At 35.5% G+C, this 24,127-nt stretch overlaps 3 protein-coding genes and 1 pseudogene across 10 annotated transcripts in view; 3 read left to right on the forward strand and 1 right to left on the reverse strand.

Annotated features, from left to right (window-relative positions):
- The first annotated feature begins 651 nt into the window (after window positions 1-651).
- On the forward strand, window positions 652-3,430 carry itln2 (intelectin 2). Its single transcript, NM_001159541.1, is given in 8 exon segments — window positions 652-698; window positions 1,127-1,205; window positions 1,301-1,453; window positions 1,540-1,787; window positions 2,251-2,409; window positions 2,489-2,609; window positions 2,815-2,918; window positions 3,020-3,430. Coding segments are annotated over 8 exon segments (1,026 nt in total). The 5' UTR covers window positions 652-689; the 3' UTR covers window positions 3,173-3,430.
- Window positions 3,431-6,699: 3,269 nt separating this feature from the next.
- Window positions 6,700-10,200, forward strand: si:ch211-194p6.10 (annotated as a pseudogene).
- A 3,230-nt stretch (window positions 10,201-13,430) lies between these two features.
- On the forward strand, window positions 13,431-19,862 carry si:ch211-194p6.12. 2 transcript variants are annotated; one of them, XR_012383357.1, is made up of 10 exons: window positions 13,431-13,489; window positions 13,638-13,671; window positions 16,395-16,463; window positions 16,544-16,675; window positions 16,762-17,009; window positions 17,207-17,365; window positions 17,470-17,590; window positions 18,830-18,933; window positions 19,071-19,377; window positions 19,759-19,862. XR_012383357.1 is itself a non-coding variant. In XM_073908723.1 (9 exons), exons 3-9 carry the CDS (start codon window positions 16,403-16,405, stop codon window positions 19,218-19,220), a joined length of 975 nt encoding a protein of 324 aa, XP_073764824.1. In that variant the 5' UTR covers window positions 13,431-13,489; window positions 13,638-13,671; window positions 16,395-16,402; the 3' UTR covers window positions 19,221-19,862. The 2 variants fall into 2 exon arrangements, 1 of the variants encoding a protein (XP_073764824.1); XM_073908723.1 differs by having other exon boundaries at window positions 19,071-19,862.
- A 302-nt stretch (window positions 19,863-20,164) lies between these two features.
- Window positions 20,165-24,127, reverse strand: part of itga11a (integrin, alpha 11a) — a 157,008-nt gene continuing 153,045 nt past the window's right edge. For 3 of the 7 annotated variants that reach the window (XM_073906539.1, XM_073906541.1, XM_073906540.1), the window contains 3 exons: window positions 23,271-23,366; window positions 22,480-22,593; window positions 20,396-21,547 (listed from right to left, as the gene is read on the reverse strand). In XM_073906539.1, coding sequence (XP_073762640.1) covers window positions 21,470-21,547; window positions 22,480-22,593; window positions 23,271-23,366 — 288 coding nt within the window. In that variant the 3' untranslated portion in view covers window positions 20,396-21,469. 7 annotated transcript variants of the gene reach the window in all.

A 24,127-nucleotide genomic window follows, 5' to 3' on the forward strand; every position in this document is an offset into this window, starting at 1 on the left:
ATTTCCTGGAGCCATAGTTGCAACACACACAAAAAAAAAACCCAGAGCTGAAATGAATACTTGTGGCTAAATCGCTTAATGAAGTCGCTTGTTGACATCTCCTAACTCTGTTGTACATTTCAATCTTTTTACAATAACTGCACTGAGATGTTTGGACACATTGTAATTTACATAATTTCTCAGTTTCCCCCCTCTAACTATAAACACATTAAAATCTAAATATTTACCTAATCTAAATCTTAACATCTAATCTAAAGATCTATTATTTTCAATTTAGTTCCCACCCACGCAAATACGGTGAGAATATGCAAACTTCACACAGAAATGCCAACTGGCCCAGCTCGGACGTGAACCAGTGACCTTCTTGCTCCGAAGCGACAGTGCTAACTACTGAGCCACCGTGCCACCCAGAAAAAACATAAAATGTTTAATTTTATTAGTACATACTAGTAGAAACTAGAAAGATCTAACAAATTTTTTTTAAGATCTTTGAAAAAAAAACATGCACTCAAAGACCTTTGATATTCAAGCCCTTAAGAGATTATGATCATATACACGTGCTGTAAACATTCAGCATCTGTCTATATTAGTTACTCATAAGTCAACCAGTGATAAGAAAAATATATAAATACACATAATTCCATTCACTTCAAACATCAAGAACACAAAAGACAATTTTCCACCAGCTTATGGGAATGGTAAGTTTGTTGCTTTCTTGTTAAGATGATAGAATAGCCCAAATTAGTGAGCAGTACTACAGTATATGTTTTGTGTCTTTAATAGCTGTGTATAGTAATCCAATAGATCACAAAGAAGAAAGCTTTATTTTAAAACAAAAAACAACATAGAAATAACACATTTAACACAAACAATACAATCAACAAACTAAAAGAACTTAAGGACTTAAATATACTGTATCATTTTTTCTGATGGTTCCATTTTGTTTATTTAAGATATTACAGCTACATTCTGATTAGAGTATTAGTAGCCTGTAAAATTAGAGTAAGTGTACTTGTTGTTGACATGTACTTGCAAAGTTTCTTTTAGTCAGAAAAATGGGTTGGTGAAGCAGTGTCTGCAGATATTAAGCGGACAGTCTACTTAAATCTTTTTCTCTTTTTTGCAGGCTGCCTTTCTTACAAAAATGTTGTTAGGGTTCCTTTTCAGTGTCACATTGAGCTTATGGTTCTGTGAAGCTAAATCAAGTAAGTTTTTAAATCTATTTGTGTAAATAAATATTGTATTTCTGACACAGCAAAGTAAAACTGTTTACTCTTTTTTTTAATGCATTTTTTTTCAGTGGGGGCTATGTATGTAATACAAGAAACAGAAACGCCATGTATTAACATCAGTGATTCCAACAGCAACCATGAGCTTGAAAAACTTCTGGATAGAATTAAATACATTGCTTGAAGCTGCAAAGAAATCCGTGACAAGTACCATGTTTATGAGGGTACAATATACTTCATGAAATGTATTTTGTAATGTTAGACAGCATCTGCATGTGTGTGACTGAGGAATGCTTGTGTTGACACACAGATGGCCTGTACTATCTGATCTCTTCAAGAGGAGTCCTTTACCAGACGTTCTGTGACATGACCACTGCAGGTGGCGGCTGGACGCTGGTGGCCAGTGTTCACGAAAACAACATGTATGGAAAGTGTACAGTTGGTGACCGCTGGTCTAGTGAACAAGGCAGCAATGCAAACCGGCCTGAAGGTGAAGGCACATGGGCAAACAAAGTCACATTTGGAGCCGCAGAGGCCGCTACAAGTGATGATTACAAGGTATTTCATTTTAAAGTCCTAAAGGTTATGTACTGAAAATGTGCAAACTTAAAACAATGCAGCTCTTTTCCATTCTGATCCAAAATTACAATATTGTGGTGAACTGCATGTAATGCCTTCTAGTAACTAGTGTTCTTTGTGCTGCTCCTTCTAGCTGCAAGTTAGTGCAACCAAGTCAATCACAAAATTGTATGCAATTTTAATCAGAGAATAACAGTGCAAATATTTGTCAATATTGCTACACAACACAACATTGTTAATGCATTTTGCATGTGGAAAGGAAACATAAAAGCTCAGCTTAAAAAATGGTCAGTGATTTCCACATCTTTAGTAAATCTGTATGATTTAATACCAAAAACTGTCAGTAAATCTGTTCTTAAGACAATCAAGAATTAAGAATTAAGAAAATCAATCTCAGTTTTTCTTGAGCCTGAATCGACAGTATGCTTTCTTTCTGTTACAGAATCCGGGATACTTTGAAATTGCAGCTCAGGATGTTTCTGTGTGGCATGTTCCTAATAATATGGAGTTGGAACACTGGAGCACTGGCTCCATCCTCAGATACCACACTGAAAATCGCTTCTTAACCCTACATGGAGGAAATTTATTTAGTTTGTTCAAGGTCAGATAAAATATCAATTATTTTGTGAAATTAATGACCTCATACCAAACTCTAAAAAGTTTTGTCTTCCTTTTCCCAGAAATTCCCTGTGAGGTTTGGAATTGGTGTGTGCAATACTAATAATGGACCTGCTGCTCCAATCGTGTATGATACTGGCAATGTGGATTCTACCAAAACCCTATATGGTCCTAGTACAAGATGTATGGAAACTCTTCTTGAGTCCGTGCTTATTAAAAAAGTTTCTATGACCAGTCATAAAATATTTGTATCAATGCTACTATAAATTAATGCTGAGTATTATTCACTAGTAATGATCATTGCTGATATCAGATCATTTTGATTATGGTACATGTGTACTAGCTTATCTTGTTATTGTCAATTATATGTTTTGTCAATTTTTTTCAGCACAATTTGAGCCTGGATTCATCACATTTAGAGTCTTCAATACTGAGAAGGCAGCCATGGCTCTTTGTTCAGGCGTTAAACCAATTGGCTGTCACACTGAATATGTGAGTTAAAACTAACCATGGATTATTTACAGCAACATCATGCAGTACTTGTGCCATTCTATTCATGCATTAAATAAACTGCATTTCATTTCAACTCACAGTTCTGTATTGGTGGAGGCGGACACTTTCCTGAGGGGGTCCCTAAACAGTGTGGAGACTTTACTGGTTTTGACTGGAATGGCTACGGTACTAACACAGGCAACAGTGCTTCCAGAGAGATGACTGAAGCAGCAGTGCTTCTATTTTATCGCTGAAACTCTAATGAACCTTTAAATCATGTTTGAGATATTCATAAACACCTGATTGTTACATAAACACTTATTTTCTGAATTGTTTTTAGGTTAATACAATAAATAATTTAGGAAATCATTTGTATGATGTTTGTAATAAATGAAAAATTACATGTCAGATTAACCCCTTATTGTTTAGGTTCTGCTAAGTCACATTAAACCCTTTCACTGTGTATAAACTGTTCAAATGTATATATGTTCAAATAAAACTTGTGTGATGTAGGTGTGTTGCTGCGTTAAGACTTTTACTATTAAGATCTATCTTTGTAGCTAATAAAAACACAAATGCACGTTCTACAATTTAAGCTGCACAGTATTGTGAGATTGATGCTTTAAAACATTGGACTTGCCTATGTAAAAATGGCACTCACACAGTCAGATAGCAAAAGGTGATTTTGAACTCTACAGTACATCTCTGTACGAAAAGATGTGCTGTTTTATCACTGAAGAAAAGTAGGACAGATGTCTTGCATAATCAGAAACAAATACACACTAAACCAAATGGTTACGAATGTAACCCATATTGCCCAAGTGAGGGATTTCCAATGCTATGTTGCATGACACATTTGGAGTATAGGGCTGAATAGCATATTGCTAGAAAGAGTATAGCAAGCCTACACCAATCCAATCAGTAAGAAGAATATGTCTAAATAACCAAATCACCATACCTCAGCATCCCTCCACCACCCTGACTCTACTCCCACTTCCGCCTTCAGTTGAAGAGTGCATGAATATTTTAGCTGCCTGCAGTAATAAGTGTGACCTTATGAACTGGAATTTAGACACCTTCTTGCTGTGAGGCGACAGTGTGAACCAAGACAAGCGTTAATGTTGCTAAATTCTTTATGATTAATCTAGTTTTTATTTATAAACTTTTTGTTAAAGCAGCTCTTTGGTAGTGTCATTATATAGGTCAATTTATGTTGAATAGATTTAAGCCTTGGCTGGGTCAGTTGGCATTTCTGTGGAGTTTACATGTTCTCATCGTGTTGCAATGGGTTTCCTCCGGGTGCTCTGGTTCCCCACACAAGTCCAAAGACATGTGGTACAGGTGAATTGGGTAAGCTAAATTGTCCATAGTGTATGTGTGTGAATGAGTGTGTATGGGTGTTTCCCAGTGATGGGTAGCTGCTGGAAGGGCATGCGTTGCAAAAATATGCTGGATAAGTTGGTGGTTCATTTTGCTGTGGCGATTTTTTTATTTCTTTTTTGTTAAGTTAAATATAAACTCTATTATAATGTTTCAGATAAGGATAAGTTTAAATGTACTCACTGTTTTCGAAAAAAAAAAAAATAAATCAACAATCCACATAATCAGTAATTAAGCCTAGTAATACATTTTCATATAGAAATACTGTATATATGTTGTTGTGAATTTATACATAAAGTTACATTTAGAAAACAAAACCATTTTTTAGCAAAACAATACTGTAAGGATGATATGGATTATTGATATAACTGTCGTACCATTGACTATCAGATAACTAGAACTTTAAGACAAACACAGTTCACTCCTTTAAAAAAAAAAACCATGGACAATTAAAAAAATAAAATAAAAACATATATATTTATAATCAAGATTTATTTATGGGCAGTAATATAACCAGTAGCGCTTAGTGTGCACTGGCTAGTTTAGTTCCTCTGTGAATCTAAATGGTAGAATACACAGTAACAAGTCAGATCACCAGGTTCACTAAATAGGGCAAAATGAGGCAAAACACATTAACAAAAGTACCAGACAGATGATTTTGCAATAATTAATTTAGTTTTAAAGAAAATTAGAATGAATGCAATCGTGAATTAAAAAATAAATAAATAAAATTTTACACAATCTTAAAGGCTTCTTTCCCTTTAAGAATATAACATTTTGGAGTTTTTTTTTTCTCTATCTAACTGATTACATCATGATATATTACATATGTTTACTGTACTATTTAAATTGATATGAATAATAATATCTCTTATATATTTAAATAACATTTTTAACTTTGTATGTATTTAAATTCAGTTCTTAACCTCCTTTTCAGTTTGTATATGGTTTAGTTCTTGCTTGCTTAATAGTTTCTTCCTATTTTGTTTAACTTAAACTAAAAAGGCACAACATGAAACAAAATACAACGCTTGACTGAAATAATATATAATACCACTCAGTTGACGTATTGATATATAGGCCTACTCATATCGACCTAACTCAAATTGTTTATTGATTAGAAATGTTGCAGTTTTACGTTTTACGTTTGATAACACACCTCCTCATCGTGTCAGGTTTAATTTGGGTTTTAATAATGTTCTGAAGGCTCATATGACAGTAACAGGCCTACTTTGCCCCCTACTGGACGTACAAGGAATAACAGGCCACAGGGGCGTATATCCAGCTGCAGGCCCGCAGAACCACACACACGATTTAGGCAAACCATATATGGTAACTAACTCGTTAAAGAGTTAATTAATAATTAGCATTATCGCCACCTATTGAATTTCACATGTATGGTTTACCATTTCAGTCATTATTATTATTATTATTAATAAATCGTAACGATCATTTGAACATCTCTGCAGTTTCTGAACTCAAATTAGCCTATGTAAATAAAAATAATTAGTTAAAGACACTTATGACTTTATTCATGTGTCCACATACAAAAAACATTATAGACCGTCTAATTGTTGGATTAAGTGTAATAAACTAATTCAAGATCTTAATATTATCATACTTGGTTAAAATCACTTTGTTGTAAAATATAAAAAGCAAACAATAATGTCACTTTAAAATAAATTAGCCTATTAGTTAATCATTTGAACAATATATATAGTTAACTGATTATAATTATAATTTAAAGTTAATTTGTTCCTATAGCTAAATTTTGGTTTAAAAACTATTTGTTGCTTACTATAAATTATACATAATAATATGTGGGAAATCATTAATTAAAAGATTATTAGAAAGTTTAGCAAATAAACACTATTAAATCGCTTGAGTAAAATATGAATATGTTATACATTACATGTAAAAAGATTTTTATTACATATAATGTATTATTGCCTATGTTAACTTGCTATTGTTTTCTTCATTATAAATTAATCCATTATATAAATGAAACCTGTCCAAATTAGATCGTTCAGCAAGGCCAGTAAACGTATCTGCCATAATATTGTCAGATAATAATGACTGATCAGCTATAATGACTGATTAAAAACTGTTCAGTCTAATTTTGAATGGTGATCGGAAACAATGCTCCCCATTGGTCCGTCTCGATTGCAATATTTGTGAAATAAAGTGAAGTAAACACTATTGTTTATTGTGTACAATATTTATTAATCATATATATCAAAAAATATCGATGACGATGTTCAAAAAGACGTTAATAACATTAACATCCGTCGTAACCATACATGGTTTGCCTAGATTGTGTGTCCTAGATTGTGTGTGCTAAAACGTGTGTGGTTCTGCGGGCCTGCAGCTGGATATTATTGGGTAAAACTGCCTAGGCCATAGATCTGTCTGCCTCAAGGTCTGCCTATGGTCTGCCTCCATGTCTGCAGCCTCCCCTTCCTCTCCCCAGAGCGCCACCCCAAACTAGCGAAAGCTGTTGGAGAAACTCAATACAAAAACAACCGTAAGAATAGTTGAACCATTACACATAAATGTGAAGAAATTGCATAAAGTGAATGCTACATTTTCGTTTAATCTTGTGATTACAAAATAACTGTAAAAGTTAACGCGCATGACCTTACATATATACAACTATTTTGCCTTTTTTCAGTCATCCCTAAATCCTCCTTGATATCTGCAACTCGGTAAGTGGATTTTTTCAATAATTCGTACGTCACAGCACGAATACTTGAAAACGCAGCTTGATCAAAATGTGTTATGACAAATTGTTTAATTAGGCCTACTACTTTATAAAATGTTTACAGCAAAAACAGTGTAAAAACTGTAAAATTCTATAAGGACTTTGTAAATATTATTTAATTTGATAGTTTTGCCTCTGTACCCTGCTTTATTATTATTATTTTATTTTAGTATTATTTATTTTCTTTTATTTATTTTTTTCCCCTTGTTTATTATTGTACTTGATGTCATACAATTTTATGGTTAATATGATTGTATTGTTAAAACAAAACAACAACAACAATAATAATAATAATAATAATAATAATAATGAAAAAATTAAAAAAAACTTGGTCAAAATGTGATTTCCAAAGTAAATATGTCAACAAACATTTCAGTGCCTCCTAATAGCAACACTTTGTGTCAGTATTCATAAACAATAGTCAAAGCTCAACTTTTTTCCTTCTGCTATTTTTCAGAGTACAGCATGTTTTTAGGGTGCATTTTCTGCCTCTCTCTGAATTTGTTCTTTGCGATTGCACAAAGTAAGTGTAATAATCGACATCGATTTTTATTAAACAGTTTTGAAAATCTCATTTTATGTTATGGAAAATTTAATTATGTCGGTATTTAACCTTGCAGCACATCAACAGGAATCATCATCTAGTAATACCGATGGCATAAACCCTGAGATGTCAAAACTTCTGGACAGAATGAAATACATTGCTCAAAGCTGCAAAGAAATCCGTGACAAGTACCATGTTACTGAGGGTACAATATACATCATAAAATGTATTTTGTAATCTTTGACAGCATCTGCATGTGTGTGACTGAGGAATGCTTGTGTTGACACACAGATGGCCTGTACTATCTGATCTCTTCAAGAGGAGTCCTTTACCAGACGTTCTGTGACATGACCACTGCAGGTGGCGGCTGGACGCTGGTGGCCAGTGTTCACGAAAACAACATGTATGGAAAGTGTACAGTTGGTGACCGCTGGTCTAGTGAACAGGGCAGCAATGAAAACCGGCCTGATGGTGAAGGCACATGGGCAAACAAAGTCACATTTGGAGCCGCAGAGGCCGCTACAAGTGATGATTACAAGGTATTTTGTTGCAACATTAGCACTTGATACTTTTTTTATTGCTTCAAAGCAATCTTAATTTTATATATTTTAAATGTTACTTGAAATGTTACAGAATCCGGGATACTATAACATTGCAGCTCAGGATGTTTCTGTGTGGCATGTGCCTAATAATATGGAGTTGGAACACTGGAGCCATGGCTCCATTCTCAGATACCACACTGAAAATCACTTCTTAACCCTACACGGAGGAAACCTATTCAAGTTATTTATGGTTTGATGAAACTTTGGCATCATTTTGGATTTTTTTTTAAATTTGCTAAAAATATTGACAAATATAACAGTTTTGTGAAGTATTAAAATTAAAAACAGTAATAACAATAATATTTTTAATTTCCCAGAAATTCCCTGTGAGGTTTGGAATCGGCTCCTGCAACATTGATAATGGACCTGCTGTCCCGATCGTGTATGATAGTGGAAATGTGGAATCAACCAAAAAAACTCTATGGTCCTAATTCGAGAGGTATGTCAGCACCCTGAGCCCATAATTTCTAATAATTAAAAGTAAGTAAAGAAGTCATTTTTGCATTGACCCACCATGACATCATTATTAATGTTATATTCTGTGGATGTTTTCAGCAATATCTGAGCCTGGATTCATCACATTCAGAGTCCTCAATACTGAGAAGGCAGCCATGGCTCTTTGTTCTGGTGTTAAACCGACTGGTTGTCACACTGAACATGTGAGTTCAAATATTATGCTTTCTGTTGATGAGCTTTGGTGTATAAATGAAGATATTTAGTTACAACAGAAATGTCCTTTTTTCCCTTCAGTTCTGTATTGGTGGAGGTGGACACTTTCCTGAATCTCCTAGACAATGTGGAGATTTTACAAGTTTTGACTGGAGTGGCTATGGCACTAATACAGATTGGAGTGCTTCCAGAGAGTTAACTGAAGCAGCGGTGCTTCTCTTTTATCGCTGACAGATCAAACCTTTCTTTCCTTTGTTGTAATCACAGTTTACCATTTAACAGGTGGAGAGTTTTTTAATTGCAAAAGCCGCTAAACACCATTTTGGCCAAAAAATGAGCTAATGACATTGAATGAATGCTTTAGGCATGTAGTACATGTTCAACATAGTTTTGTTTGAAATCATCTAAATCCCCGGTGAACGCCACTTGCCTTGAGAGACGTACCGCACAACCAATCTGACCAACCCCCTCTCCCTCCGCTCTTCACTTACCGATCGTCCCATACCCCACCGACACCCCATACCCAAACTATAGCTACATTAAACAGCAACTCCATTTCACGAGAGACGAAGTTAAAATGCCGTTCTTTTATCCTGCATGGATGCTATGAAGATAATTAAGAGACGAAAAAGAAATCTTGCATATAATTAGGATGAATAAATGACAGCTCCTGAGGGACATCCTCTTTTTTGCACACTAGGCCAACATTGTGTTTCTTTTTCAAAAGCAAGCTATATGTTTTAAAAGATAAACATAATGTATAAAACTATACAATATTTATATTACTTCAATAAATTATTTTTTTAGTAATGGACAATGCACAGATATTGACAATGTTTCACAATATTTTTACACTACATTATTTGAATCTAACAAGCGTAGTTTACAATGTTTGCAATGTGTACATTGCACTACTTACATTAAATCTAAATCTTGAATATCAGAAATGACAACAGATTGTTAAGATTTAATTCATGTCAATTTTAATGTTATTGACTAATGTGCACAAGTTTTCATTCATTCATTTTCCATCAGCTTTTTCCCTGGTTTATCAGTGGTTACCACAGCGGAATGAACCGCCACTTACTTGACAGATTTATTTTTAATTTCAGGTGGTTTGTGTTTTATGTTTGGTAAAATAATCTCTAATAGCATCTTTAGTGGTTTTTAATCTAACTATAATGTCTTGTCCTAATAGGTGGATTTAGAGGGTTTTGCAAAAAAGCAAAAAGTGGATTTAGCTGGTTTTGAAGCAAAAGAAAATTTACTTTGTTAAAAACCAAAGAATTGTCTAAAGTGACATTTTTGGAAATAAAAAAGTTATTTTATTTACTGGCTAATAACCTTTTCATTATATATATATATATATATATATATATATATATATATATATATATATATATATATATATATATATATATATATAAACACACACACACACACACATATATATATATATATATATATATATATATATATATATTCATATATATATATATATATATATATATATATATATATATATATATATATATATATTCATATATATATATATATATATATATATATATATATATATATATATATATATATATATATATATATATATATATATATATATATATATATATATATATATAATGAAACTTCTAAACCTAATCAGAGGAGCCTGATAGAAAATGCTCATTTACAAGAAAAGAGGTCTGATGGATTTAGAGGGTTTTGCATCTGAACTCTTCAAGTGTCTTTTTCTAGTTTTTAAACTCATATTCAGTACATTATCATTTTAAACATACAGTATACACGATTCTCCTTATAACTGTCCTTAATGGAAATATATATAAAACCAAAATAAAATCTTAATTGCCTGTTTTAAATCACAAACATTCCTTCATTCATTTTCCTTCGGCTTAGTCCCTTATTTATCTGCTATCATAAACCTAACCATCCATCCATCCATCCATCCATCCATCCATCCATCTAGAATCGACTCACCAGAATGCTCGAAAAACACATAAAAAACCCGCAATAGCTGATACAATAGCTGAACTGAATTAGTTTTATTGTTAATAAGCTGAATTTACTTTATTGAACAGAAACGGAAATAAGAAATGAAAAAAGATTGATAGTGAACTGACTGAACTAACAACTTATTTACTTTTCTACCACTGGCTCCCTTTCCCTTCTTCATCAGGGATCTCCACAGTGTAAGTATCTGCCTGATTGCACTATACAACTAAATAATGACACTTCTGTGATGCTACTTCATGGCTTTACAGCTGTTATTGGTTTGAATTGAATCAACATAAATTGACCTATATGACACTATACCGGAGAGCTGCTTTAACAAAAAGTTTATAAATAAAAAATAAATTAATCATAAATAATTTAGCAACATTAAGGCTTGTCTTGATTTGCACTGTCACCTTACAGCAAGAAGGTTGCTGGTTCAAGCCTCGGCTCGGTCAGTTGGCATTTCTATGGGAAGTTTACATGTTCTCCTTTTGTTCGCATGGGTTTCCTCTGGGTGCGCTGGTTCCCCCCACAAGTCCAAAGACGTGTGGTATAGGTGAATTGGGTAAGCTAAATTGTCCGTAGTGTATTTGTGTGTATGGGTGTTTTCCAGTGATGGGTTGCAGTTGGAAGGGCATCCACTGTGTAAAACATATGCTGGATAAGTTGGTGGTTCATTCCACTGTGGTGACCCCTGATTAATAAAGGGGCTAAGCCGAAAATAAAATAAAAGAGCAGTAGTCTTTGTTCTTTTCTTTTATTACTGTAAAGTTGCTTTGAAACAAACTACATTTTATTTTTGATGTGGCTTGTCAGAATCCTGGATATTTTGACATTGTGGCACAGGATGTTTCTGTGTGCCATGTTGCTAATAGTGATCTAGAACAGTTCAACACTTGCCTATCCTGAGATACCACACTGAAAATCACTTCCTAAAACTACACATAGGAAACCTTTCAGAAGGTCAGAAAAAACATTGACCACATAAACTCTATAGAGTTTATATGATGTCAATGTTTAAACGTATGCTTATCTGAAACATTATTATATATAATAATGTTTCAGATAAGGATATGTTTAAATGTACACACATTATATACTCACTGTTTTCTTAACAAAAAAATAAATAAATCAACAACACAGTTGAATCAGTAATTGAAGCCTTTTAATACGTTTTCATATAGAGAGATACAAGCAATTTATAGCGAAACAAACTAATGATAGTATTGATTATTGATATAACTGTGGTAATGGATAACTGTAGAACTTCAAGACAAAGTTCACACCTTTCTAAAATTCTATGGATAATTTACCTAGCTGACAAAATAAAAAAGTAAAAAACATATATACTTATAATTAGGATTTATTTATTGACAACAATATGACTAGCACTATGCAATGAATAGTTTAGTCATATCAATATAAATGATAAACAGTAACAGCAAAAATACTAAATAGGGCAAAACAAAACACATTAACACAAAGACCAGACAGACGTTTTAGCAGTAAAAACTTTACTTTCAGAGAAAATTAGAATTAATACAATCGTGAAATGAAAGAAAAATAAATACAATTATGAAAAAATCTTTCTCTTCATAAGTATAACTTTTTGTAGTTTTTTTTCTAACTGATATATAAATCAAATTTTATTTTTACATTTTTATATATTTGCTATATTTACTTTTGACATATTACATTTGTTCACTGTACTATTTAAATTGATGTGAATAATACTATTTCTTATATATATATATATATATATATATATATATATATATATATATATATATATATATATATATATATATATATATATATATATATATATATATATATATTTTTTTTTTTACTTCTTATGTACTTAAATTCAGTTCTTATCATGCTACTGTATATTTTAACTTTTGCTATAGGTATTTTTTTTTCTTTGGGGATTGAAATACTTTCTTTCTATTTGGTTTAATTTGAACAAAAATAAATAAATAAATACTAAAAAAAATCTAACAAACTTGATTGAAATAATTCAGAAAACTCACAGTAACTCAATATACATTATAGCGATCAGTTGACGTATTGACCTATATAGGCCTACTTATATCGACCTTAATCCAGTTGTTTATTATTTAGAAATGTTGCACAGTTTAACATTTGCTAAACGTTAACATCTCTTCATCGCGTTGTTTATTTTTTAGATTTGATACTATTCTGATAAGGCTCATATTAATACAAGATAAAAGAAACAAAAAATACCAAAGCAGAAAGAACTGTTAATATGTTAAAGCCTTAAGTTTTGTCTGTAAATAATTGTATTTTTTTCTTTTCTTTTTATATTGTATTTGTTTTGATGTCAATATAATGTTGTTATTGCCCTTGTGTGTTCTGTGTTCTAAAATTGCAATAAATAAATAAATAAAAATACTGCGCAGTCTCCCTCTATTGGACGCACCAGGAACAACAGGCCATAGGGGCATAAAACCGCCTGAGCCTAAGATCTGGAGAGATCTGTCTGGCTCCGGGTCTGCAGCTTTCCCTCCTCCCTCCCTCCTGACCGCCGCCCCAAACTTGCGAAAGCTGTTGCAAGGAGAATCTCAGTACAAAAACAACCGTAAGAATACTTAAACTTTTACACATAAATGTGAAGAAAAATACATAAAGCGAATGCTTAATTTTCGTTTAATCCTGTGATTAGTAAATAGTTTTAAAAGTAAACGCACATGACCGTCACTTATTAAACAATTTTGCCTGTTTTTCAGTCAATCCTGAATCCTCCTTGATATCTGCAACTCGGTAAGTGCATTTTTCGCAAAACAATTGACAAAGCAAAAATAACTAAAATAGTAACTTGGTCAAAATGTGATTATCAAAAGTAAATATTTGTCAGTAAAGATTTCAGTGACCCTAATAGCAAAACTCTGTGTTCAGACTACGGACTGGGATGCTCTGTGCGTGCCACATGGTATGGACATTGATAACCTCACAGACTGTGTCACTGAGTATATCAACTTCTGTGTGGATAGTACTGTACCATTGAAATCCATACGCTGCTTTCCTAACAACAAGCCATGGGTCACTAAAGATATCAAAGCCCTTCTGAATGAAAAGAAGGTGGCATTCAGGTCAGGTGATAAGGAAGCAGCTAAGGAAGTACAGAGGCGCTTGTCGGTGAGGTTAAAGGAGGGTAAGGAGAGATATAAGAAAAAGCTGGAACAAGAGCTGAAACAGAATAACAGTAGGTATGTGTGGAGAGGCATGAAGAACATTACTGGCTTCAAGACCAGCAGCCCTAGAACTGATGGTGATGTGGATAGGGCCAATCAGTTTAATATGTTTTTCAATAGGTTTGACAGTAGGCCTCTCTCCAGCTCTGACACAGCCCTTACTGCACCTAGTGCATCTGCTCCCCCCAATAGTGTCACGTCAAATTGCAGCATTTTGCCCTACTTCATGCCCTCTCCTTCCTCCTCTTTCACCATCGTACCAACTGAAGCCTCCATCGCCTCTCCTCCTTTCATTGGTGTCTCAGACTCTTATAAACCACCTATGATCATCACTGAGGACCAAGTGAGGAGAGAATTATGCAGACTCCATCCTGCTAAGGCACCGGGTCCAGACGGATTAACCACACAAGTACTTAAGCTGTGTGCTTCTCAGTTAAGTGGAGTACTGCTGAGGATCTTTAATTTGAGCCTCAGTATTAAGAAAGTTCCTGTGATGTGGAAAACATCATGTCTGGTTCCGGTACCCAAGAAGGCGCGACCTAGTGTTCCATCAGACTACAGGCCAGTAGCACTTACTTCACACAGTATGAAGGTCTTTGAGAGGCTGGTCTTGGGCACTCTCCGCCCCCTAGTGAGGTCAGCGCAAGATTCTCTTCAGTTCGCTTACCAGGCCAAGATTGGAGTGGAAGACGCCATCATTTACCTGTTACATCGTGCCTACAGCCATCTTGACAAACCGAGTGCATCCCTGAGGATTACATTTTTCGACTTTACCAGTGCCTTTAACACTATTCAGCCAGCCCGGCTAGGGAGCAAACTGTCTGCTATGCAGGTTCATGCTCCCTTAGTTGCGTGGATTATGGACTATCTGACTGATAGGCCACAGTACGTACGGCTACAGGGGAATAAGTCCGATACGGTACTGTGTAGCACTGGAGCACCGCAAGGAACTGTTTTGTCACCGTTTCTCTTCACACTGTATACATCTGACTTCCAATATAACACAGAGGGCTGTCACCTGCAAAAATTTTCAGATGATTCAGCAATAGTCGGATGTATTAAGGGGGGGGACGACTTGGAATACAGGATGGCTGTGGACAGTTTTGTGGACTGGTGTGAGCTGAATCAGTTGCAGCTTAATATCCAAAAGACCAAAGAACTGGTGGTGGACTTGAGAAGATCACGGCGATCTCCAGTTACTCCCTTGTCCATTAGAGGGGTGGATGTGGAGATTGTTCAGGACTATAAATATTTGGGTGTGTATATTGATAATAAGCTGGACTGGTCCAAGAACTCTCTGGTCACATATAAGAAGGGTCAAAGTAGGCTGTATTTCCTACGTAAACTCCGATCTTTTAGAGTCTGCAACACCATGTTGCGTATGTTCTATGAGTCTGTAGTGGCCAGTGCCATTTTCTATGCTGTGGTGTGCTGGGGTGGTAGTGTAAAAGTGGCAGATATGAAGAGATTTAACAAATTGATTAGGAAAGCTGGCGCTGTGGTGGGTGAGGAATTGGACAATATGGAGACTGTGGCCGAAAAGAGAACATTGTGCAGACTTCGGTCAATTATGCACAATGTAGATCATCCTCTTTATAATGTGGTTGACGAGCTGAGAAGTACCTTTAGTCACAGACTTACCAGCTTAAAGTGTTCCACTGAACGCCACAGAAAATCCTTCCTTCCCACTGCTATCAGACTTCATAACGTCTCCCTCAGTCACTTACCCTCACAGTAATTTATGCAATATCTTGCTGCTCGTGCCATATATTAATTAATTATTACGGGTTTTAATGCGTGGAAGTCTGTGCATTATGTTCTATGATGTGCAATAGTCTATTAGGTGCAATATTTGTACGTTTTTTTACTGGGTCTTAAATATTTTTAGTGCAATATCTTTGTTTTTTAAATGAGTGCTGAATGACTTTACTACTTGAATTATTGTATGTGTAATTGTTTTATGTGTAATATTAGTTTTGGTTAATATTATTTTCATTACTTGATATATGACTTATTAGTATTAGTTACCACTGATTCTTTTAAGTGTAATATCTTATATAATAGTTTGTATACTTATGTATTGTGGCTGTTTTCTTTTATAGATTGGTTGGATTTATGTGACTTATTTCACTTACTTAATTTATTTATTTTGTCTTGTGGTTTTGTGTTTCTGTGTTCTGTGTGTTATGGCAGTCATTACATAAGCAATTTCCTGCGGGATAAATAAAGTTTTCTAAGTTAGACTAAGTTAAACACTGGTCAAAGTGCATCTTTTTTTCTTCTGTTTTTCAGAGCACAACATGTTTTTAGGGCTCATTTTGTGCCTCTCTCTGAATTTGTTATTCTTTGAGAATGTGCAAAGTAAGTGTAATAGGCTACTTTGTTTGGATTAACATTGATTTTGTAAAAGAAATTTAAAATCTTAATTTTTGGGATTGCAGCAAATCAACAAGAACCATCATCTGCTAATATCAATATCAGCAATGACCCTGAGATGTCAAAACTTATGGCCAGAATGAAATACATTGCTCGAAGCTGCAAAGACATCCGTGACAAGTACCATGTTACTGAGGGTACAATATACATCATACAATGTATTTTGTAATGTTAGACAGCATCTGCATGTGTGTGACTGTGGAATGCTTGTGTTGACACACAGATGGCCTGTACTATCTGATCTCTTCAAGAGGAGTCCTTTACCAGACGTTCTGTGACATGACCACTGCAGGCGGCGGCTGGACGCTGGTGGCCAGTGTTCACGAAAACAACATGTATGGAAAGTGTACAGGTGGTGACCGCTGGTCTAGTGAACAGGGCAGCAATGAAAACCGGCCCAAAGGTGAAGGCACATGGGCAAACAAAGTCACATTTGGAGCCGCAGAGGCCGCTACAAGTGATGATTACAAGGTATTTTGTTGCAATAATGGCTTGACTAACCTGATACCTCAACATATAGGACAGGGTTCAATGTTTTTAGCTTTAGCTTAAACATATTTTATAATTGATTAATTATGCAACATTCACACTTGTTACTTTTGTATTACTGTGCTCCTAATTTACTGTAAATCCTACTGTATAAAAATAAATATAACTTGACTTGACAGAATCCGGGATACTATGACATTGCAGCTCAGGATGTTTCTGTGTGGCATGTGCCTAATAATATGGAGTTGGAACACTGGAGCCATGGCTCCATTCTCAGATACCACACTGAAAATCACTTCCTGACCCTACACGGAGGAAACCTATTCAAGTTATTTATGGTTTGATAAAACTTTGGCATCATTTTAGATTTTAAAACAGTAACTGAAAATATAGATGAAGATGACAAAAAGTAATAATGATATTTTTATCTTCAATTTTCCAGAAATTCCCTGTGAGGTTTGGAATCGGCTCCTGCAACATTGATAATGGACCTGCTGTCCCAATTGTGTATGATACTGGCAATGAGGAATCTACCAAAAACCTGTATGGTCCATATTCAAGAGGTATGTCAGCACAATTGAGCCCAGAATTTTCTAATAATTAGAAAGAAAGTAGCTACATGGGGTTCCCGTTTGTATCATTAATTGGCTACATATATATATATATATTGTTTGCATATGAAGAGCTCCTATGTAAAATCCTCTAAATGTCATCTGGAATGTTCTCCTAAATGAAAATTTTTGTCAGCCTCCTATGTTTATGTACAGTTATGTGACATCAAAGGCAATGTAAATAACTTATTCGTCACTTTAAAAGTAAACTTACTGAGCCTACACACAGGAGTCGGAGAAAAATGCTCATTTTAGAAGAAAATATCATATAATCATATAATTTGTTTGCACGTCATATAATTTGTGCATAGATATTTACATTATATCGCCTATCCTGTTGCTTTTGTCTATTAGTAGAAATGCTTCAATAGAGCCGCCGTTTTAGTACAGGGTAACGCTCCTTTGAAATGAATGCGGGACCAAGGTGTAGTGGAGGACTGGCCATCCGGAGCCAGAGATATGTACACATCTACACATATATCTATGATTGGGAGCTTTCCAGGTGGTCAGTGTGCAAATATTACATCACTTTTCTACAATGATAAATAAGTGTACGGGTATTGCCGTCAAAGAATGTGTGTTTATGTGCATAGAAATGTATTATCCTCCCTTCTGTTTACTTTGATTTAATCCGTGACTGAAACACACCCCCTCTCCTGCTTTCACTTCTCATTCTAATGGAGGGAGTGATTCGTTTGTGAATGAATCTCAGTTATGAACAACTTCTTCACTTACCCGACAATAATACAAGTTTCTGGCAGCGCAGCATCCGGTTGTCATATTTCATTTACATTGTTTGCTGATTTTATTCAACAAAACTAGCATAAGCCCTGTATTTAGTGCAAGTTGGTGTTACTTTGCCTTATATTCAGGGCAGTAAGAGACTGTATTATCATCAAAACTTGTTTAGCACAAAAGTTCATAACATACAAAAACATAAAAAACGAAATTGAATGCTTTGATTCTTTGTTTGCTCATTACTACACCCGTACACAGCAAAGAAGTGCAAAATCTTCAGATTGGCTTTAGTCTTGACTAGTGATTTTGTCCTGGGAGCACTGTACAAATGTGGTGGCGCTATTGTCGTATGCTCAGAGTCCTTATGCAAAATCTAGTGTACATATCTATGTAATTTGTGCATTGACCCACCATGACATCATCATTAATGTTATATTCTGTCCATATTTTCAGAAATATTTGAGCCTGGATTCATCACATTCAGAGTCTTCAATACTGAGAAGGCAGCCATGGCTCTTTGTTCAGGTGTTAAACCAACTGGCTGTCACACTGAACATGTGAGTTCAAATATTATGGATTATTTTCACCAATCTTTATGAAGCGTAATTTGTGACATTCTGTTGAAGATCTTTGGTGTATTAATGAAGAGTTTTACATGTTGTTTTGTTAGTAATATAATTTTTTCCCCCTACAGTTCTGTATTGGTGGAGGTGGACACTTTCCTGAATCTCCTAGACAATGTGGAGATTTTACAAGTTTTGACTGGAGTGGCTATGGCACTAATACAGATTGGAGTGCTTCCAGAGAGATAACTGAAGCAGCGGTGCTTCTCTTTTATCGCTGACAGATCAAACCTTTCTTTCCTTTGTTGTAATCACAGTTTTCTACGGAGACCCGGAAGCGACGTGATGGTGGGGGAAAACAAAACTGAGTGGGAGAAAAAAAAAATGGGTGGGAGAAAAAAACAGTGATAGGAAAATATGTCGATCATCACCCTTCATATGCAACCTCTGAATTAGTGAATGCATGTATACAGACCCACTCTGTATGATAAACTGATCCCAGATCAGCTTCTGTACATGCCATGTAAAGTGACACCTGTTATCAAACAAGTGAAGAGCGGCAAGTGGATCTCTCGTTTTGTTTTGATTGATAACAGAGGTGTCTTTGTAAGAATGCACAGATCTATAATGAAAGCGTTCCATTACTTTTGTAACTGTTTGTGCTCATTTAGGAGAAAATTAGCTGTGTTTAAAATAAAACATGCAGGAAGATATGTTTATGTATTATTAAGACTATTTGTCTGTTTAAACACGCATCTTTAAATGGCGTGTACAGAAGCTGATGTGGGATCAGTTTGTCATAGGAGCGAGTCCGTATACATGCATTCACTTATTCTGAGGTTGATTGACGCACAGCTTAAATGGAAAAAAGTGAATGCAGACATTTTTATATTCATTTCAACGTGCTTTCAAGATATAAAATACATGAGAAATATGGGAAAATACTTAATGATAGGATGATAACGTTTTCCATTTAGTCTTTTTCTATTTCCTAAAATGGAAATATATACAAAACCAAAATAAATTCTGTGCATTTCCACCTGCTAAAATATGAATTGCCTGTTAATTCATACATTCTTTTCTTTCGACTTTTTTCCTTATTTATCAGGGGTTGCCACAGTGGAATGAATCGCCACCTATTCCAGCAAATGTTTTACACAGCGGATGCCCCTCCAGCCGCAACCCAGTTCTTTTTGAACACACATACACGCTTACATGCACACACGCTTATATACTACGGCAATTTATTTAATCTAATTCACCTATAGCGCATGTCTTTAGACTGTGGGGGAAACAGGAGCACGCGGAGGAAACCTACGCCAACACAAGGAAATCATACAAACTTCACACAGAAAATCCAACCGGGACTCAAATCAGCAACCTTTTTGCTGTGAGGCGACAGTGTTAACCACTGAGCCACCGTGCCACCCCATTCAAACACTCTTTTTCAAAATTCTTTATTCAGATATTTACTTTATTATCTTAGTTATACTTTATGTATATGATGAAGAGAATCGGGGTCCCTGACTACAATACATCTACACATAATATGGATGTTTCATAGCATTGTAAACACTCAACATCGTTTGATGTTCGGAAACATTTGGACAATATCCTTTAATATTTGAAATGACTGCTGAGGTGCTGTACAGGAAGCATACCCTTTCTCAAAGGCTACTTGTTGAAGCATATTTAGGGATGTTTGAAACTCGTGTTTACAAAGATAAAATATATTTACAAAATTCAAGTTTGTATCACTATGATATAAAAAAGTGCATCAATGTTTTAAAAATAGAAAAAAAAATCCACATCTGTTGAGACTGAAGAATGCTGATGCATCATTATGTAGAGTACTAGAGCAAGAAAATAAAAACAAACAAACAATGTGAAGTCTACAACATAGTTGACTGCCTATTCAATAAATTATGACCACTGAAAAAAAACAGAGCTACTTACTCCAGTGCCTTACATTACATAGAATAACAACGGCCATCACAATAAAACTTTTGCACCCTTTTTCCTCCCAGATGTCCTAGAAGAGCACCAGAAAACATGGCTGTTTTGTACCATCTCAGCCCTTTGAGGTTTCCTTTTGTATATTTGCAGAAGAACAAATGTAATCAATGCGCTTCCAAAGTCCCTGTGAGAAACAAAAGTTCTTTCCTTTGAATTTGTGTTCTTCCCACAAGCCATTTGTTGTAAATGCATCATCCAAAAGTCTCTGTTGAGCGTGTCTCTCAGGAGAAAGTCCTCGCCTTGTCGGCCCCAGGGTTTTGGTCTGGGATGAGAAGAGAGATGGAGACCCATCCACAGGGTCGGCTCAGTAAGCAGTGCAGGCATGGTGAGGGTCATCGCAGTGTTTTTCATCAATGAACAACAGGTCGTCCAGTGCACAGAACTTCTCCCTCTAGCTTTTTCATTGCCTCAAGTCCTGTCTTTCTCCCTCTCTTCATGTTTCAGAGACGTCTAATGTAGTTGTTGGTTTGTCCCTGAGATGTAGGCCTGTCTGAACCCTCTTGAGCAGCCTGCGTTATCTCTCCTCCATCGTCTTGCCATTGACCTCATTCTCGGCCTCTTCGCGCCTTTTCTGTCTTTGGAAAAACCCCAACTATCAGAGAGAAAGAGAGAAAGTACAGCAACAATAGAACATTATTAAGAAAACTACTGAAGATCTATCTACCTACCTACCTACCTACCTACCTACCTACCTACCTATCTATCTATCTATCTATCTATCTATCTATCTATCTATCTATCTATCTATCTATCTATCTATCTATCTATCTATCTATCTATCTATCTATCTATCTATCTATCTATCTATCTATCTATCTATCTATCTATCTATCTATCTATCTATCTATCTATCTATCTATCTATCTATCTATCCATGTGTGTCTATCATAAACCTAAGCATCCATTCCTGTTTCCATCCACCCACCCATCAATCAATCCATCCATCCATCCATCCGTCCGTCCGTCCGTCCGTCTCTGTGTCTATCATAAACCTAACCATCCATTCCTGTATCCATCTATCCACCCATCCACCACCCATCCACCTATCCATCCATCTGTCTGTGTGTCTATCATAAACCTAAGTATCCATTCCTGTATCCATCCACCCACCCATCCATCCACCCATCCATCCATCCATCCATCAATCCATCCATCCACCCATCCATCCATCCATCCATCCATCCACCCATCCATCCATCCACCCATCCATCCATCCATCCATCCATCCATCCATCTACTTGTCTGTCATCCATCCATCCATCCATCCATCCATCCATCCATCCATCCATCCATCCATTCATTCATTTACTGTACTTGTCTGTTTGTGTCTATCATAAACCTAACCATCTATCTATCTATCTATCTATCTATCTATCTATCTATCTATCTATCTATCTATCTATCTATCTATCTATCTATCTATCTATCTATCTATCTATCTATCTATCTATCTATCTATCTATCTATCTATCTATCTATCTATCTATCTATCTATCTATCTATCGATCGTTTACCTTTCATTACCTTCCAGAGTGCCAGAATGAGAAGAGAGAGGAGTAACAGGCCTCCAAGTGTGCTGCCTATGATAATCCAGATGGGAACACGGTAATCCTCCTCTTTCCTAATCTCTAGGATTATCTGAGAAAACACACAAGCAAAAGACAATATAACAAACTGTAAAGCTTTTTCAAAGACGTACCTTTGCACTTCATTGCAGTGATCATCAAATAGCTGCTTGCCGACCAATTGCTAGGTCTGACAGTATGATTTCCTCTGTATATTTTAATTTAAACAAGCCAGTTCTTACAGCAAAGCAAATGTCAGGAAATGTCTTATCAAATGTTTGATTTGTTGCAGCTGAGATCAGATTTGCTGACATTAATGTTTTTTTTTTTTATTCTGTCCTGCCAATAGATGGCAGCATCACACAGCAATAAAGAATAGTACAGAATTAAAGAGTGCTGCTGGTCCTTTCGGTCCCCTTGGCTCCATGTTCTTTTACTGTGGGGAAACAGCTCACAGCTGCAGCTCACCAATGCACAAACTGATGTATAAAGGGAAGGTTCCAGCATGTCTGAACCAGTGAATTTGAATTCAGTTAGCATAAAAGCATTTTAATCTCATGCTTGTTTATAATTGTTCTTCACTCTTTCACACAGATGAATGAAACGCTTTTGTTTTGCCAAGGATGAAAAAGACAAAAGCAGTGTCTCACATCGTCTTCTCAGTACAGTGGTAGATTTCTATTTGCTTAATCTTAACATGTTGTCTAGCAATGTTTCTGTGAATGCTGATGTGTGTAGAAGGTGACTCACATGTCTGACCGGCCTCTCTTCAGGCAGAAACATAGGGCTGGAAGGGTTCAGCTCCACTGAGGCTGTCGTCACCAGCTCAAGGGTTTTGAACTTCAGCTGCCCGTGACAAGAAAAACAGTTTTCAGTTTCTCTGACAGGCCATTACTTTGGTGAATGTAAAAAAGGTGGACAAGGACAAACACTTAAGGTGAGAGGCTAGAGGGGTGGTAAAAAGTATGTGTACTTTGACAGTTCACTTGAAAATGAAAATGTGCTGTTAATTTCCTCACACCAAGATTCAAATCATTTTAAAAGTACACTCCGTTATGCTCACCCGAGTTTGTTATTTGATTAGAAAAAAAACTAATGGAAACCCAATTATCAAATTAATTACATGATGTGTAACAGCAAAACAAATCATATTATGTGACTAAACTAACAAGCAAACAAAATTCAAATGTGTGTGTCATCTGTCTCAGAGATGCTTTTTTAAAATGGTTTCCCCATTACAGCTACTTATTTTATTTTAGTTCCAGGAGACCATGGAATATAGCCTTAGCATTACTGCCTAATGCCTACAGCCCCATTGATACCCTCTGCCACTGCATTGATGAAATTAACAGTTAGATGTGCCAAAACTTTCTTCAGTTAAACAAAGAGTCAAGGAAACTGAAGTCATTGCATGGGGAACAGAGATGAGGTTCTCAAGGTGCATGTATACCTTGGCTCTAGGGGTCAAACAACAAAAGTTAAGGTGAATCTTGGTGTTATTCTGGAGTCAGATCTGAGTTTAAGAAGTCATGTCAAAGCAGTCAGTAAATCAGCATACTGTCATCTCAAAAACATTGCAGGAATTAGATGCTTTGTTCCTAGTGAAG

This window comes from Danio rerio, chromosome 7 (genome assembly GCF_049306965.1).
Source record: "Danio rerio strain Tuebingen ecotype United States chromosome 7, GRCz12tu, whole genome shotgun sequence".
In the NCBI taxonomy this organism is placed as follows: Eukaryota; Metazoa; Chordata; class Actinopteri; order Cypriniformes; family Danionidae; genus Danio; species Danio rerio.

Bases quoted from the DNA above. Each gene is read 5' to 3' on its own strand.
- si:ch211-194p6.12 (XM_073908723.1), top strand. From the start codon at position 16,403: ATGTTTTTAGGGCTCATTTTGTGCCTCTCTCTGAATTTGTTATTCTTT. The intron at 16,676-16,761 runs GTACAATATACA...GTTGACACACAG, and splicing joins CAAGTACCATGTTACTGAGG to ATGGCCTGTACTATCTGATC. The intron at 17,010-17,206 runs GTATTTTGTTGC...TTGACTTGACAG, and splicing joins CTACAAGTGATGATTACAAG to AATCCGGGATACTATGACAT.